At 43.2% G+C, this 16,310-nt stretch overlaps 1 protein-coding gene across 1 annotated transcript in view; it reads right to left on the reverse strand.

Moving 5' to 3' along the window:
* Nucleotides 1–1,294: 1,294 nt before the first annotated feature.
* tns3.2 (tensin 3, tandem duplicate 2) overlaps nt 1,295–16,310 on the reverse strand; it is a 53,357-nt gene continuing 38,341 nt past the window's right edge. Inside the window, exons 17-27 of the mRNA XM_080473613.1 lie at nt 10,058–10,214; nt 9,079–9,551; nt 8,080–8,163; nt 7,818–7,949; nt 7,650–7,745; nt 6,330–6,407; nt 5,809–5,886; nt 5,500–5,668; nt 5,180–5,248; nt 4,197–4,226; nt 1,295–3,271 (exon numbers count right to left, since the gene is read on the reverse strand). Coding sequence (XP_080329739.1) covers nt 3,130–3,271; nt 4,197–4,226; nt 5,180–5,248; nt 5,500–5,668; nt 5,809–5,886; nt 6,330–6,407; nt 7,650–7,745; nt 7,818–7,949; nt 8,080–8,163; nt 9,079–9,551; nt 10,058–10,214 — 1,508 coding nt within the window. The 3' untranslated portion in view covers nt 1,295–3,129. The remainder of the gene's footprint in view (nt 3,272–4,196; nt 4,227–5,179; nt 5,249–5,499; nt 5,669–5,808; nt 5,887–6,329; nt 6,408–7,649; nt 7,746–7,817; nt 7,950–8,079; nt 8,164–9,078; nt 9,552–10,057; nt 10,215–16,310) is intronic.

The raw sequence follows: 16,310 nt of genomic DNA on the forward strand, positions 1-16,310 counted from the left end.
TTACATGGAGAACACTGGAAGAAGCACCAGTTCACCCAAAAGTACAACAATCTGTTGTTGGTCCTTTTTTTTTTTTTAACGCCTCTATTTTCATATTCTTTGTTTTCACTGCAGCCTAGTTCACTATTAGACAAATAACAAGTTTGTTAAAAGTGTTGATAAGTAAAACGATGGCTGTGTGAGGCGGCTGACCTCGAGGTGGCGCCAGAGAGCTCTACAGGGGGGTTCAGGGGGAACGCCGTTTCACAGTAAAAACAAATTCCACTTTGGTCGCGTTTCAAAACGGACCTTTAGTCTCAAGCATGGAATGAAACCAGTTATAAACACTTGAGCTCCGTCGCCCTGGAGACAGCCAAAAACGACACTTTCTGAAAAAAACAAACTAAAACGTTCGGACTCCGTCTCTTATTCGACAGCAGAAATGCTGCGACTGTGCATGCGGACCGCGACCACAGTAAATAGTTGTTCTGCACATGCTCAGATAATACATAGTCGTATAAACATTGAACCCCCATGTGACACCCGTATTTAATCTTAAATCTCCATTGTGGATGTTTGCGATGGCGACACAATCGTTTGTTTATTTTATATTTTCCATGTCTGAGCAGAGGACCGCCAACACACGATGCTACGGTATCTATGATTATTAGTTCCTGCAGCCGATCAAGGTCCACTGAACAGAACGAGCTCTGTGTGTGATTCTTTGTTACCTCATCAATTCTAAGAATTGATTTAAAGATGATTTAAGTGAGGCTTGATATGTGAGAATATAAAGTGATGACTTCTTTAACGTCTAGGGTCCGTTTACATGACACCGGTGTTCTGATCCACTGTATCCGCAAAGTTTTCATCCCGGCTCCCAAGGTGGAAAGAGTCTTTCACGGTCGCTAGTCCCTCCTGCTGAGATTGATAAGGCTCCGGTGCCTCTTACTGCGCGTGCGCACACCTCTCCCCCTCCCTCTCCTTCCTTCTGCTCATCCACTTGTAAACAAACATGGCGGACCCGTAGTGGTTTTACTTCCGGTCCATACTCTAGTTTTATCGTCCATATCAGTAGTTTAATAGTTGAGACTCACCCCTGATAGCATCCGATGCGTCATCAGTCCATACGGATGTCAGGTTCTCTCCATTTTCTTCACGTTGGAAGTGTTTTCTTCTCTGCGCACATGTCTGTGTTTTAATTACAAAATCAAGCAACGGCGCCCTCACGTGGCCCGGCATACTAACTGCATCGCTGTCTCTGTGTCTGCTGCTGCAGCGTAAACACACTCCTTTTTTTTTTTTTTTTGATGGATTAGGTGTTGTCACGTAAAACGTTGTGGTGTAAACGGGGCTTTAATTGTTAATAGTTATTTATGAGTAATACCACAGTACCACCTGTTACTTCCTGCAACTGCACTTCAATCTGCCCCCAGTGACCGACGAGCTCTTTGAATGGTCTTCGTCAGCGAGTGTTTGAGCCTTCGACAACAGGTTACCAGACATCTTTGCTTTCGGCTTGTTTTTTTTTAGTGAGTTAGGAACAGCTCCAGAGGGCTTGACTTTTCTGATTAAAAACAATATATTTCCAGGATGCTAACATTTTTATTAGGACGGGAAAAGAACATTAGGGTAAGTAGAGGAATTTTGCAGACGTCCAGTGAGAATATATACAGTAAGTTGAGAAATACGTTGTAATTTTACACTTTCCAAAAAGTCCCAACGTGAAAACTTAGGTCTTAAAGGGTTAAAGCCGATGTGGTAATCCCACCAGGTCGCCTTGGATTGTGTTTAGCTGCTCTTTTCCGTCTATGCTGACAGGATTTCCATCAGTGCCTCTCATAACCGCAACTTTTAGACTGTTTATGCTTCTTAGAAAATTCAAAACCGACCCTGAAGCAGAAAAAACATTGCTCTGTGTCTCTTTATCGATAATCACTGAGAACTTCAGCAGTAAGTTCAAATGTCTGTAGCAGATGTTCAAAGTTGAATTTACCATGAAAACTTGTGCAGAATCCACTTAAAATGTGGTTTTGACTTGGGCAAGAAATAATCAATGGCCTTTTGAATCAAGAAAACTGCAACACGATATGAAATAAAAGTATGTTGTGAAGAAAACTGCATCAAATTCAATCAAATTCTCATGTGTGATCAGTTCTTAGTCACATAGATGACACCAGAGTGATCATTTTAAGGTACCGACAAAAACCCCCTGAATGTTGAGCGGATGTTTTCCAAACAAAAACATTCACATAAACGCTGAAAACCTATAAATGTAGTAAATTTGTGCTAAACGAGCAACAACCACTGCAAAATAAACAAAATATGAAGAGTCACAGCGTCTAATTTAGTCAATGAAAGAGGGAAGCAGGGCTGCATAACTGTACACAAATCTGTATTGAAGATACATATTAACAACTATATTAGTGATACAACATGTATACACGGGCCGATTATGCAGAAAACCGCATCATAATTCCATACCAGCGTGCGTCATGATTTCCTTTAGCCGTAATGTACAGTTGTGTGTTAATATACAAAAATACACGACAAGATAAAGAAAGACTTTTACACATCTGTAAAAAGGGATAAATATCTTGAGCAATATATAAACACAGTAAATCCATCTTTAAGTAGCCAGGATATGGGCTTCATGTTGTAGAATTTCGCACAAGGTTGCTGTTAAAAACTTATATTAACAGAGTTGCAGACAAAAAAAACTGCTTCCTGTTGAAACTTGTAAGTTACAGATATATGTTTGTGTGTAGAATATCTAACGTTCACGTGTTTTTTTGTTTTGTTTTGTTTTTTTAATCAGACCGGTTTAGCCACCAGAGAGGAGCAATCTGAGAGTGAGATTAGAGATACAAACGAAACAAATGTGACATAAACTTATTTTCATCCTGGATTATCTGTGGGAAAAGCGGCTTCTTCGCTCCAGAAACGGTCTGAGCTCCCTCTGGTGGCCGTCTGAGGAAGTGCAAGCCCACACAAAACAATCAGCATGAAGGGCCAACAGGGAAAGTAGAGGTTGTTTTTCTTTTTCCTTTCCTCTTCTGTGGGTTCGTTTCATGTTCGTGGAGATGTTTTAGGAGGGTTAAAATGAAAAGTCTGGGTTGAATCCTTTTTTTTTTTTTGGCTCTTTCTTCCTCACTTTTTGTGCGACCCGATCATCACCTTGGAGACGAAGTTGACGATGGCGCTGGCCGGCTGCTCGGGGTCGTGCTCGGCGAAGAGGTGGCACATGTTTTCAGTGTCACTCTGAGACTTTCTGGCAACAAATCCAAAAATCCTGGAGGGATTGACAAGGGCACAGATAATGCGGATGTTTCAGCAAATGCTGTAAAAATACATTGTGAGACACAATAATGCCTTTTATTTACGATGGAATTAAAAGTGTGAAGAATACATGTCCTTCTGGCAGGAGAGGCCAGTGGTGGATTAATAACACCAACAAGTCTATAGAGTAAGTTTCTTAATATATAAAAAGGTTCAACATTCCGATAACTGGCATATTAAGATTACTGGATAAATCTGAGGTTATGAATGATGGTATGAGCCAGCGCTGCATAATATCAGGTACATTTAGACTATTGTAGTAGTGATATGATTTGCAATGAATTGTTGGTCTTTGTTTTATTCCTATTTATGAAGTATGGTCAAACCACTTTATTATATTTATTCTATAATACATATCAATAATTTATTTTGAATGTGTAATTTACCGATAACTTTTCATGATATCATTTGTGTTAATATCATACTTCTACGATGTTTAAGTGAATTGAATATTAAATAAGTGGAAGCTAAAGAAAGTTATATATTATTTATAGTGAGAAGTTGGGATTTAATAATAAGTTGTACTTCTTCCCGCTCCTTTTCAGACACGCTATCAGGTTATCTGGTGTGACACTGTGCACTTGATATTGATCGTGAGCACGTCTGAAATAAAACAAAAAAATCAGATGAAAAGAAGTGAAATCAAATGAAATATGATCTGTTTTAAACACAATCCAATGCTCTATTTCTAATATTTATCTAAACGGCCAAATATGTCCTTTAAAACACATTTGATGACAGTTCAGTCAGTCCATACTGTTCAGAACCTCGCCATCTGAAAGGATCAATAAAGACTGTGGCGCCGCAACGTTTTCATATATTGACAACATTCATGTCAAAGCCTTTGTTTTTTTTTCTTTTTTTTTAATGGGACTTACTTTGCAGTGGAGCCGCTGTCTCTCGTCCACCTGTTAGAGACACAACAACATGTTAGGACCTCTTCACTCCGCGTCGTAACAGAAAGAAGATCGTGTCTTCGTCAGCGATGTTTCTGTCTGATGTCGTGTCATTTAGTGACTTTCTGTAACGCCGTGTCAATTTCTAGCTCCAGCTGAGATTCCATACTTAAATAGGCAGATTTCAACGTGGTTTTCTTTCTTTTACTTTAAATAAAATTAATTTATTGATGCAATTATTAAGTACCAGTTCAGTCCGATGAGTACTGTAAGTACTCAACCTTCTTAATGCTGATTGGAGGAAAGACATAAAGTGTTCCACATGCAGGAATTGGATAAGAGACATTCAATGAGGCTTTTCTTCTTCTTCTTCTTCTTCTTCTTCCTTTCTTTCTTTCTTTCTTTCGTTAAACCCAGAAGAAGAAGAAGAAGAAAAAGGGAAAAAGAAGAAGAAGAAGCTGAAGAAGAAGAAAACATCCAATGAGTGCTGATTGGACAAGAGACATCCAATTAGGCTTTTCTTTCTTTCTTTCTTTCTTTCTTTCTTTCTTTCTTTCTTTCTTTCTTTCTTTCTTTCTTTCTTTCTTTCTTTCTGTCTGTCTGTCTGTCTGTCTGTCTGTCTGTCTGTCTGTCTGTCTGTCTGTCTGTCTGTCTGTCTGTCTGTCTTTCTTTCTTTCTTTCTTTCTTTCTGTCTTTCTTTCTTTCTTTCTTATAGAGCAGTGGGAACTAACATAGAGTGATAGAACCAGCAGATGGCGGTAATGCAACATTCATGGATGCAAACTGCTGTTAAACCCAGAAGAAGAAGAAGAAGAAGAAGAAGAAGAAGAAGAAGAAGAAGAAGAAGAAGAAGAAGAAGAAGAAGAAGAAGACGACAACATCCAAAGAGTGCTGACTCAGTGATTTCCCTCGGGGTGGATATGAAGCAAAGCGCCACTCCAACCCTTCAGCACAGCAGGACTCACTTCCTCCCTTGCGGGTCCAGAGAGCAGAATATCACCGTGTTGACAGCGTAGTGTCTCCTGAAGAACAACCTGCAGATTCAAGCACAAACCGCGTCAACTCGTTTCCCACGTTTCACCGATTCACTTCATTAATCCATGTCGCGCCTCTCTTACCCGAAACTATCAGCGTCTTTAGCAAGAGAGCACAAGAGCAACCGTGAGACATTCACACCTCCTTTCGGGGGGAAAAAAAACCGAACGCCGTACCCCATACGGTACCTTTTCCGTACGTGCGGCGGCGAACCTGTGTGCGTGCGAGGCGGCGTGTGGACGGCACTCACTTCCTCTGGTTGTCGGTGAGCGTGATGCCCTGGGCGGAGACCTTGAAGTGCACCACGGTGGAGGAGGGCGGCGGGTCCATGGAGAGCGTCTGCGTGGCGGCCTTCTGCACCGCCTGATGTCCCGTGAGAGACTCCAGCTCCACGGAGCCCAGGAACCACACGTTGCAGGCTGGAAGCAGCGAAACGAAAACTGTTAGAACGAAGCTTCCCTGCTAGAAGTGTTCAGTCTGGCTCCCTCGTATAAATCCGCTCCATTCGTTCAGAAAGCAGGTAAATACATAAAAAAAAAAAAACAATAACAATAATTACCTGCTCCCTGTTTGAGGAGTTCAGCTGCTGAGTTTGTGGCCGTCTGTGCAGGTGAGTTATTCAACTCCTCCACTGGGTCTGCCGGGCAGAATGAGTCTACTTCACTTCAATTTCAATGGAATCGACGCATCACTCATATACATGTACACATAGTAGACACGCTACAGCACGCTGCCGGCCAGTAGTACTACAGTACTGCTGCAGGCTTCTGCGTGTGTGCATTTATTTTTAAGTAAAAGTCATGTGCATGTGCAGCCGCGTGATTGAAACAAACATTTCAATGAAAAAAATGAGTAATTAATGTGTAATTATTGTTTTTTGTACGAGTTCACTTCAAATCTGTAAACATAAATATGATCAACGGTCACTGCGGTTCGTGAGCACTATTGCTTTCACATGACAAATATAGAATAACCAGAGCTACGCTCGGTAGAGCGCAGTCCTTCGCCGACGCCACGTTATTTTGCCAGAAATGTATGAAATGCATACATACATAGAATAAGGAGGTGAGCAGCGTTTACCTCGGTCGGGGAGGATGAGTTTACAGGGCAGAGCCAGAGGAGTGATGGAGTGCTGGCACACCAGAGCCGTGAGACTTCCTGTCGCCAGAACAATGACGGATCGTCAACATTTTACAACAACAAAGACTGAAGATCCAGGAGACACAAGAATTAAGTACCAGCCAGCGAGACCTCAAGCAACACGGGTCACTGTGTAATCTAAAATATACACAGTATTTATCGCCGTTTATTTAAGGAAGTTTGTGTCGTGGTCGGGACTGTTGACCTCAAAGAAGGAATTTTACTGGTTCAGATTTCCTGCCTTGATGCAAACCTGTATAAATTACTTTAAATTATTATTTATTTATTTTTTAAGTAATGGGGTTACTTTACTAACAGACTCAAAAACAGATCCTTCTCTAAAGCAGTAAAACTGTTACTGCCACTGAACATAAATATGCGCAACATATAATGAGAAGGAATGAATGAAACATGACTAGTTATTCGTTCAACTTGTCTGCTCCCTTTTAAGTTCGGTGCAGAAAGACTAAGGCCGCATTTACACGTACCCGGGTATTTACAGATATTTCTCTGTGTTTACACATAAAATGAGGATTCCTGAAAACTCTGTTTGCATTTGATGGGGGGGTAGGCGGAGATTTACGTCACAATTCGTAAAGTCGTTTTTAGTTTTTTCCAGGATTCTGATTGGCTATCATGGCCTCTCGTTACACTGCCCCCTACAGGCCTGGCATGCTCATAGTAGCTCTGAGCCAGGTGTATATGCAGGACCGTGTCAATGATGATTTTTCTTTTTTTTTTTGTAAACGTAGAGGGGGAATATCTGTTTTTACGTGTAAACGTGGCCTAATAGAGATAATGAGAAGACCTCCTCCAGGAAAGAGAGCTGCTCCTGACTGGAGGCAGCAGCTTCACGTGAAGCTAAAAGTAAGCAGGACAGAGAGAGACAGCAGGGACACATTTTTCTTCCCATTAAAAATAAACAAAACTCACTTAAACTCTACTTTTATCACAGTTACAACAATTCAAAATCCAACACGAGACACTGAAGTTGTCCGTTGTAACTCATAATACCGACCAGTAGAGGGCGCCAGAGGAAATACATTAAAACCCTGGGTCAGGGTGTTGTAGCCTCTGGTGAACTGTTAACAGTTGACTTTATAGAAGTGAACAGCTCACGTGCTGCACAGTTCCAACAACATGGACTTTCTTTCTGCTACAACTCCATATTCTATTGGTGAGAAGTGGCTGAGGCCTGAAACTACAAGAATATCAGGAGATACTCCGACACGGGGAGCAGCTGCGCGTGGTTTTCCTCACCAAAGTAGGGCTCGTTGGGGCATCCTTTGAGACGAACCCCTTTCTGCGTGCACTCGATCAGGAAGTGTCTCACCAGCTCGTTGGACAAATCTCCCACTGCGGGGACAAGTTTGGCGAGTTCAGGTACAAATCAGACGCGATACAATCAGTGAAGTGAATCCCACCCACCTTTTTTACTCTGCTGCAACACGGACGGAGGAGGCGTGGCCACCTTCATGGCCAACCCGTACGCTCCCCGGAACGAGTGACTGTCCCTGACGATGAACGAGCCCGGCTCTTTGTCCTTCAGCACGGCGATGGCTGCCCGGGAGCAGAGGGGAACTAAAGTTAGAACGATGGCGGCGCACTGTGTACGGACGGAAGCCTTTGGCGTGTCACCGGCCTCGCGAGCGGCCGTCAGGCTCTCCGCGGGCCCAGTACCAATATTTACCTTGGTCTCTGGAAATGTCGGGCTTGTACCAGAATCTGGACGTGTCCTGAACAAACTTCACAGTGTCGTGCTTATTGCCAAAGTCTGCGAGACACAGATGGAAGCCAGTCGTTAGGTCTGAGTCTGGATGTGGGCCAAACGAGAGCAGCGTGGAGCCGCTTGGATAATTTCATCAAAACAAAAGACAACTGATGTGCTTGTTTGTACAAACATGCGATACGGCGGCTCAAACTTAGATGAAACTGTTATCGAAGCATTCTCATAATATTTATAAGGGTTTTTTGGGCAACATTTATCTACTAAAATAAACTCTAGATTTGTAAAACCACCTCATTGGGCCACTAGCGGGTGCTGCTGTATGCTTTTATAATGAAACCACACAAATGTGTGCTTTGAGAACAATCTGCTATAAACACTAAAGGGGTCATACTATACAACTTTTCAACACTTTGACATGGTCTTGTTGGACCAAAAACCTTTGTATTCAAAGTTCATTGCTTTTCCTCCATTTGAATATTGAATCATAGGAGCTGCATTCAGAATCTGCTGTGTCTGTGTGAGCTGGACTGGCTCCGCCCACATGATGATTATGATTATTACTGTTGGGAAACCATTAGAAAGTGAATTTTTCATAATATGACCCCTTTAACAAAGGGAGCACAGGGACGGACAAAGTTGAATTGTTAATAAAAATTCACGTTTTTAGTGAGCCCCGACCCCCGACTCCCGACCCCGACCCCCGACCCCCGACTCCCGACCCCCGACCCCGACACGTGTAAACGTGTAAACAGACACCAAAATGCAATGAAAGTTGTGCGATTTAATTTGAAAACCCTCAGCCGCCTGCTCTGTAACTATTTCTAATTAATGCTTTATCATTGAGTTCCTGTTCTTAACTGCAAACTAAAGCAACAGTTGAGCCGTTCATATCGAGTTAACTCTTAAAAAAAAACAACAAGAAGATTAAACGTGGCACCAAGATTGTGTTGGACATCGTACCTGCACCAGTTGACGGGGTCCCGCTGAGTCCCCTGAGGGGGTCGGGGCTCATGGAGGATGAGAAGGGGATGCTGAAGCTGCTGCCACTGTAAGGGCTGGAAAACCCGCTCAGGGACGGGGAGCGGGAGCCCAGCTCCGCCCCCTCGCCCCCTCGCCTCTTCTCGGGCAGGAGCGGAGCGAGGCCCCCGTCCACCCCGAGGTTCAGGCCGCCGAGGCCCTCCATGGCCTCCAGCAGGCTGTGCTCCAGGCCGCCGTTCCCCAGCAACAACGAGCACAGGTCTGTGCTGTCCGTCGTCTGTCGGCGGACCCCCGTCGGGCTCCCACCCAGGCCCCTCAGGGGCCCCCGGGGAGAGCTGTGGGCATTGGGGGCGCTGAGGGAGAGAGGGGGTGAGGGCTGAGGGTAGAGGGAGGTCACGGAGGTGGGAGTCATGGAGTTTGGCGTTCGCTCGTGCCACACAGACGGAGGAGTTGAGCTGCGGGGGGGTGAAGAAAGAGAAAGAAGAGATTTCAACCTGCAAACCTCCTTCATCAGTGGAACAACCTTCAAACAGAAACTAAAATGTCCAAACTGGTATCCTTAAATCATTTCCCTTCTTTATTACGCTTCCAGGATCGATAAATCAGTGTTCGTGTTTTTACAGTTTTTACAGTTAAAGAATACGCCTTGAAATTTTATTGCACTTTATTCTAATTAAAAATCTGCATTTTACCTTTTGAATTTTGTCAATGGAAATTTGCACAATCTCACTCTAACTATTATATTCTGCTAATTGTGTCAAATCAGTTTTGGATGTTTTAAATCGAATAATAATAATAATAATAATAATAATAATAATAATAATAATAAAATGTTGCTATCTGAACTTCTAGAAGTTTGTCTTACTCTCAAATGTTGAAAGGGAAGCAACATTTCACGTCAACACGTCAACCGACGAGGCCGATGGGGGCGTCACCGTGTCGTCACGGCGCTCCTACATACCTGTCTGTGTGAGGCAGCGGACTGTCTGACGACACCGAGCACATGGAGCCAAACGCCCTCTGACACGAGGCAGGAGTGACGGACACGTCCGACCTGAACAGGTCTCCGTCTGCGGAGCCGCCAGAGTGGCTGATGCTGTCCAGGAAACTCCGGGAATCTGAGGAGAGACAGAAAGTTGAGTCCAGGAGGGATTTGAACTGAGCTGTGATGTTAGTCAAAAGTAAAAGTCATTAGTCACGTGTAGTGTTGATTTAAATAACAAGGATTTGTAGTTTTTTTAATTGTATTTCGGCTTTCATGTAACCTGTGCGATTGGATTTAATTCATATCGAACTTGAGCAGCTCCCAGAACGCTGTTAATCACATTCACCCATTCAGGAAAAGTGTGTAAATGTCAGCCGACGCAGACACTCAACAATACCACATCACTGCCAGCGACTCATTCTTTTAAACAATTAAAGGAAATTGGACAATTTTCTACTATTACCAGTGTGATACTGCACGGAGTACACACACACAGAGGTCTTCAACCACGGACCGTTTTTTTTCCGCCAGGACGGCGTATGAGCAGGCCTTAAAGAAAACTTCACAAATCAAAAAACTTTATTCTCATTGCCATAAAACAAGTAAAGTTTGATCGGTTGCAGGGGAGCAACAGATAAAGAGCAAATTGTGAATTCAAATAGAATAAAAACAGCGACTTAACGATGTATGAAAAAACTTAGAAGCAATGACGGAAGTGAAGAATTTAAAATCAAATGCAGATTAACGGAATTTTAAATGTATATTTTCAAAATAAAAGCTTTTAAGGAGGTAGCATCAGTCGCGTATCGGTTGCGTATCGAGCATGAATCTGGGTTTTTGGCATTTAATCGCTTCCCCCTTACATGGTGGAGGACACTGAAGTGCAGCGCATTGCTGTGAAAGAAGTTTAATGAGTATTAAACATCAGAGAGCTTCTGGTTTCAGGGGTCGAGGTCAGAGGGAAGCGGCGAGGACTGAGGCTGGATGGGGGACAGGATGGAGGCTACGTTTGGACTTTAGGGAGAAACGGGAGCCACAAAATTTTGTTGTTTGAGTTGACTTTATTCTGTGAAATCATCTCTGTTATGATCCTTTGACTTTGTGGACGTCTCCCAACTCCATCGTAGCCTTTTGTTCTTGCTGGGACTCGAAGCGCCGGCCAATCGATCCACAGCAAAAACAAGAATCTAAACAATAAAACTCGCAAAATCTGCATTTGAATGCTGGAAGAAAATACTCCAAACATCCCAAACATGACATTCCTGACATCCTGCGAATGCAACATGTCATTCAGTAGACCTCCTCCTCCTCCTCCTCCTCCTCCTCCTCCTCCTCCTCCTCTTCCTCCGGCCAGAGACGGGACTGTGAAGTGCGATGAGTCACCGTGAAAACAGTCGGTCATTCATAAAGAGCTCCTTGTTTCAGAGCCCCCCCCCCCCCCCCCCCCCCCCCCCCCCCCCCCGCTCCCCTTCCCCTCTTCCACTTCTCCCCTCCATTCAAAAGCTCGGAGACAGATCCGTGTTTGAACATCCTCTCATTACATAATCGCACGTGTTGCTGAATGAGTATAAGGACGAAATGCAAATACCAGTTCCCCGGCTCGCTCAGCTGGTAGAGCATGAGACTCACAATCTCTAGGTAGAGGGTTCATTGTCCCTCGCCGGGCGCCACCTTCCCGTGGGCTCACCACCCGCAGGAAGGTTCTTAGGTGACGGTGCTCAGACTGACACCTCCTCCACCCGGGAACAGATAAGAGGGAGAAAACGGACGGATGCAAATACCAGCAGGATACAAACAATATGAATATCATGCGCAAAAAACGATAAATTAGAAATCCTTACAGGGACCAAAACAAAGACTTTTACACAGGGTCACTTTAGTTTTGTTTTTTTTTAAATACATTTCAATGATGAATATTAAAATTTCAAGATATCAAGATTTTCCCAATATCATTATATTTATCTCCTCGTCTTATAAAGACCCCCTGCTGTGTAGTTTCACACCTTGTATTTAAAGATATGAGCAAAATAGCAAAAGTTATTTCCCCGGGGAATTTAAGTTATTCCACATATAACCTGAATGTGTTTATCTAGGTTTAAAAAACAAATATTCTCAGAGTTTAAAGTTTCCCACACTCATTGTCACGGTGCCAACATTATGTACGGTGGATCGGATGTCCAAAAAGTGCAGCGGCTGTCATTTTTAACACTACAAAAAAAAACAACTTTAAGTTTTTTCAGTGTCTGAAACCAAAAACAGGCATTTGGCTGTTTATTTAATTAGAGTTACTCTTATTCTACTTATAGAACTTGACTCTCTAAATTTAGATTTACCTGCTTTACACCAAAAATTGATTAATGGAATTGTTTTTGCTGTATACGACATAAAAACTGTTGGGAAAAAAATGCCTTGCATTGCTGTAATTTATTTCCTTTTCTCATTTCATATTGGAAATTAAAAATTAGATAGATCATAGGTCCATATGATTAAAACCACCTGTGTGGATTCTGCAGATATTATTCCTCAGCATCTTGGAAAGGAAGTTCCTCCTCTCTGCTTCAGCATCAGGATGAGTCAGAGAATTACGATCCAATCAGAAGCCACCTTTCAAAAGGTAGAGACCACATGGTATCAATTGACCAATCACGTTGCTCGTTACTGGGCGTAATACAAAACGGGAAGTCAGTCGTTCGTTGTGCACACGAGTCAATAATTCGCTATATTTCGGCGAATAAAGATGAATTCAGGCAAAATTAGTAAGTAGTGACGGCCGTTATAAACATATTTTAGACGCTTTGAGTAACACGTCGGCTATTTTTTCGGCAGTCTTTTCTGAAAATTGACCGTCCAATTGACGTCTGGACGGCTCGCCGCCTAAAGCCATGGTTTTGGGAGTCCAATCACACGCCGACCGGAACTGTTGGAAAACGTCTCCCAACGTGGAACCTTTGGACAAAGCTCCAACTCCGTGTTCGTGAAAAACACAGCTTTTCTGAAATGCTGCTACCGTGTTCTTCTGCACATGCTCAGTAGACGGACAAAAAGAACAATGTTTCCTGTTTCCCAGGCCATATTCTCCTGGGACTTGGTACTTTTATTTTGACAGTCACCGTAATAACAATCCATCTTGGTGGTCTGTCCTCTAGCGTGGATTGTTGTCTGCGTGCATGTGTGTGTGGTTTCATTACAAAAACAAATAACAGCACCCACTAGTGGCCCGACATGAAAACTACATCGATTATCTTTCTGTGTAAACAAACACAATTTCCAAAATGTAAACATGAAACTTTTCAGAAATGTTGTTGTTTAAATGTTTCTGAGAGCGTGGTAGTCAGGACTAGTGAAGAGCAGAGCGACAGGTTTTTTTCTGAACGTCTCTGTTTATCTCTTTTTGTTTTAAGGTTTATTGAAGGACATTTGTCTTGTAAAGCACTTTTTTTTTTGTTTGTTTTTAAAGTTTGGTTTCGGGCATATGGAGGTGGATTTTTACAAAGAGAGAAACTGGAGCTTCAACCATCTGTTTCTTCTAATTGCACAAACGATTTCATTTTAAACTCCATAGAAAACTTTAATTTGATATGAGTACACTTTGGTTCAAGAAACACAGAAATATCGGGATTCAAAATATTACTCATACAATATTTGTGTAAATGAACTTTTAACAGTGACAATGTCGAGGATACTGTCTTAGATTTTTCTTTTTCATCTTTGGGAGCCATTAAAGGGTTAGTGGAACAGACAGACTCCAATAAGTGGGACGACAAAGTCAACAGATCCGTGACTAATGTGATTTGTCAGAGACACGGATCAAAATTAAACAACAGATTCAAATCGTGACCCCCCCAACCCCAACCCCCACCCCCACCCCCCCCACACCCCCTAACCCCAAAAAAAGTAAAAATAAAAACCTTTCAAGGTTACCAGGGAGGTTTCCAGTTGTTTGCTACCAGTTAATTATTGAAGTTATTGTCAGAGACACAAACTGTTTGTTGAATCTGATGAACTCTGAGTTTCATTTGCAGGTAAGAAGCTAAAGAGGAAGTAGAAATTCTAGGGTTTTTTGCATTGACACATCGAAGAGCTTACACACACACACACACACACACACACACACACACACACACACACACACACACACACACACACACACACACACACACACACACACACACACACACACACACTTTTGGACTAAGAAAGCACACGTCAACTCAGAGGAAACAAAACAGAAAACCAAGATTGTGCGGACGGATTCCTGAAACGTTTCCCACAGTCACTGTCAGTTCCTCTCTCTCGGGACGAGTCCCCGAACGCATCGGCGGCAGCCGGCCCGCGTGGCGCTGTCCGTTCCCACGGCTCATTGTCCTCGCTGCGCTCCGTCCCGGCTCCTCGAGCGGCACGAACGAGTCAAGCTGACCCCACCCTGACCCGGGATCAGACCATCAGGCCTCTCCTCGCTACTTCCAACCCCTCAGAGACTCTTCAGTCTTTACAAAACATTGAATGACGGAAACAGACAAAACTGACTTCAAGTCCGACTTCATTTGGATCACATCGGCTTCAGCAGACACAGGTTTCAGAAACTTAAATAAAACTGTCCGATTTCTCTCTCCGCTGAACGAGCCGACCTCTCCAGCTTCCTGCTGCCGCCGTCATCGAATAAAACAAATAGCGCCTCTTTCTTGTGTTGTCAATGTTTAAGGAAAAAGCTCGGGATGGGTTGTGGAGCGAGGACGAAGTTTTCTCCAGAAACCTCTTTCAATCAAAACCCTGTTTTGTTCCCAAAGTGCAGAAACATGGGAAACAGGAACTTAAGGGCTTAAAGATTTGAAAATTCAAAAAAAGGTCCAAGACGGAAGCCGCAACAGAAAAAAAGTCAGATAATTGAAACTGTCTGTTCTCATTATTACTCGTTGCAGAAACTTTTCCAGCTTTCTTGTCAAACTGTGGCTTTTAACCACCCCGACACTGGATTCACTATTTAAATCAGTTTGCTGCGATTTTCCCTCAAAGTTAGCATAACATTAGCTGACCCAACAATCACCTGATTATCCCGGAGACTCGGGGGCGTTTCTTTCTTTCTTTCTTTCTTTCTTTTTTCTTTTTATTTTTTTTGCCATGACTGTTTTCCTGTGACTTGTTTTCTCTTTACGGCTCCATGTGAGCACAAAGCCTCTTCAGTTTACGGTCAAAGCGTGCAAAAGCTTTTCCAGATGGCACCGAACCACATGGGCACGACTGCCAACCACCAGCAACACACACACACACACACACACACACACACACACACACACACACACACACACACACACACACACACACACACACACACACACACACACACACACACACACACACAATGTTCTGATCAGATTGACAGTTTGTTCTTTCATGTTCAGCGTGAAGATAAATCGATGAAACCGGGATGATTTTAATCTGGAGAGTTCACATCACGGTGCTCACGTCACATGCGAGACCGTATAATAAAAAATAAAAAAAAACAGAAAACTGGGAGAAATATGAACGGCTTACAGCTGTAGTGTGTTTGGTCCAGTGTGGGGACACCGGGCCTTCTGGTCGTTTTTCACTCGTATCTGATTTAATTAGGACGTGAGAGTTGATAAAGTTTCAGTTTGTCAATCGTCTTTTTTCTTGATCACACCTTCAGTTACACCAGCTGCTGGTTTGGGGGCGCCGTCACCCGAAACAAACACCGACCAGAGAGGAGGTAAAGAAGAAACACGGCTCATTGATTGGTCCGGACCGATATAGGAAATCCCGCCACTTTAGCCCGTGGTGGCTAGGCTAGTTAGCTTGTGGCTAAAGGGTAGCCACAAACAACCGTGATATAAAGTCTTCAGACCAGATATCAATGAGAGTCTTCCTCACTACTTCTTCCTCACTACTCCACGTCTGCCGGCCAAATATTTTCCAACTTTTTTTTCCTGCATCTGCTTCTTCTTGATTTGCGCAGTTAGCGTTGTTTGTTTACTACCCAGAATGCACTGCGCTCTCGGTCACATCTTCTCCCTCCGTCCGCAGGAAAGTCCACTGACAGTTCATCTGCAAGTGAACCGAGACTATTCAAAAGGACCCGTGTTGACATGTTTGATCCGGATCAGGGTTCAGAGTTGTGAAGTGAACTCTGGTCCGGATCAAACAGGGCTGGTGTGAATGCGCCCTGACATGCTTATTTTAGATTCTAATAAAACTAACATGCTTTAATTTA

Source organism: Lipophrys pholis (assembly GCF_963383615.2).
Source record: "Lipophrys pholis genome assembly, chromosome: 10".
Lineage (NCBI taxonomy): Eukaryota > Metazoa > Chordata > Actinopteri > Blenniiformes > Blenniidae > Lipophrys > Lipophrys pholis.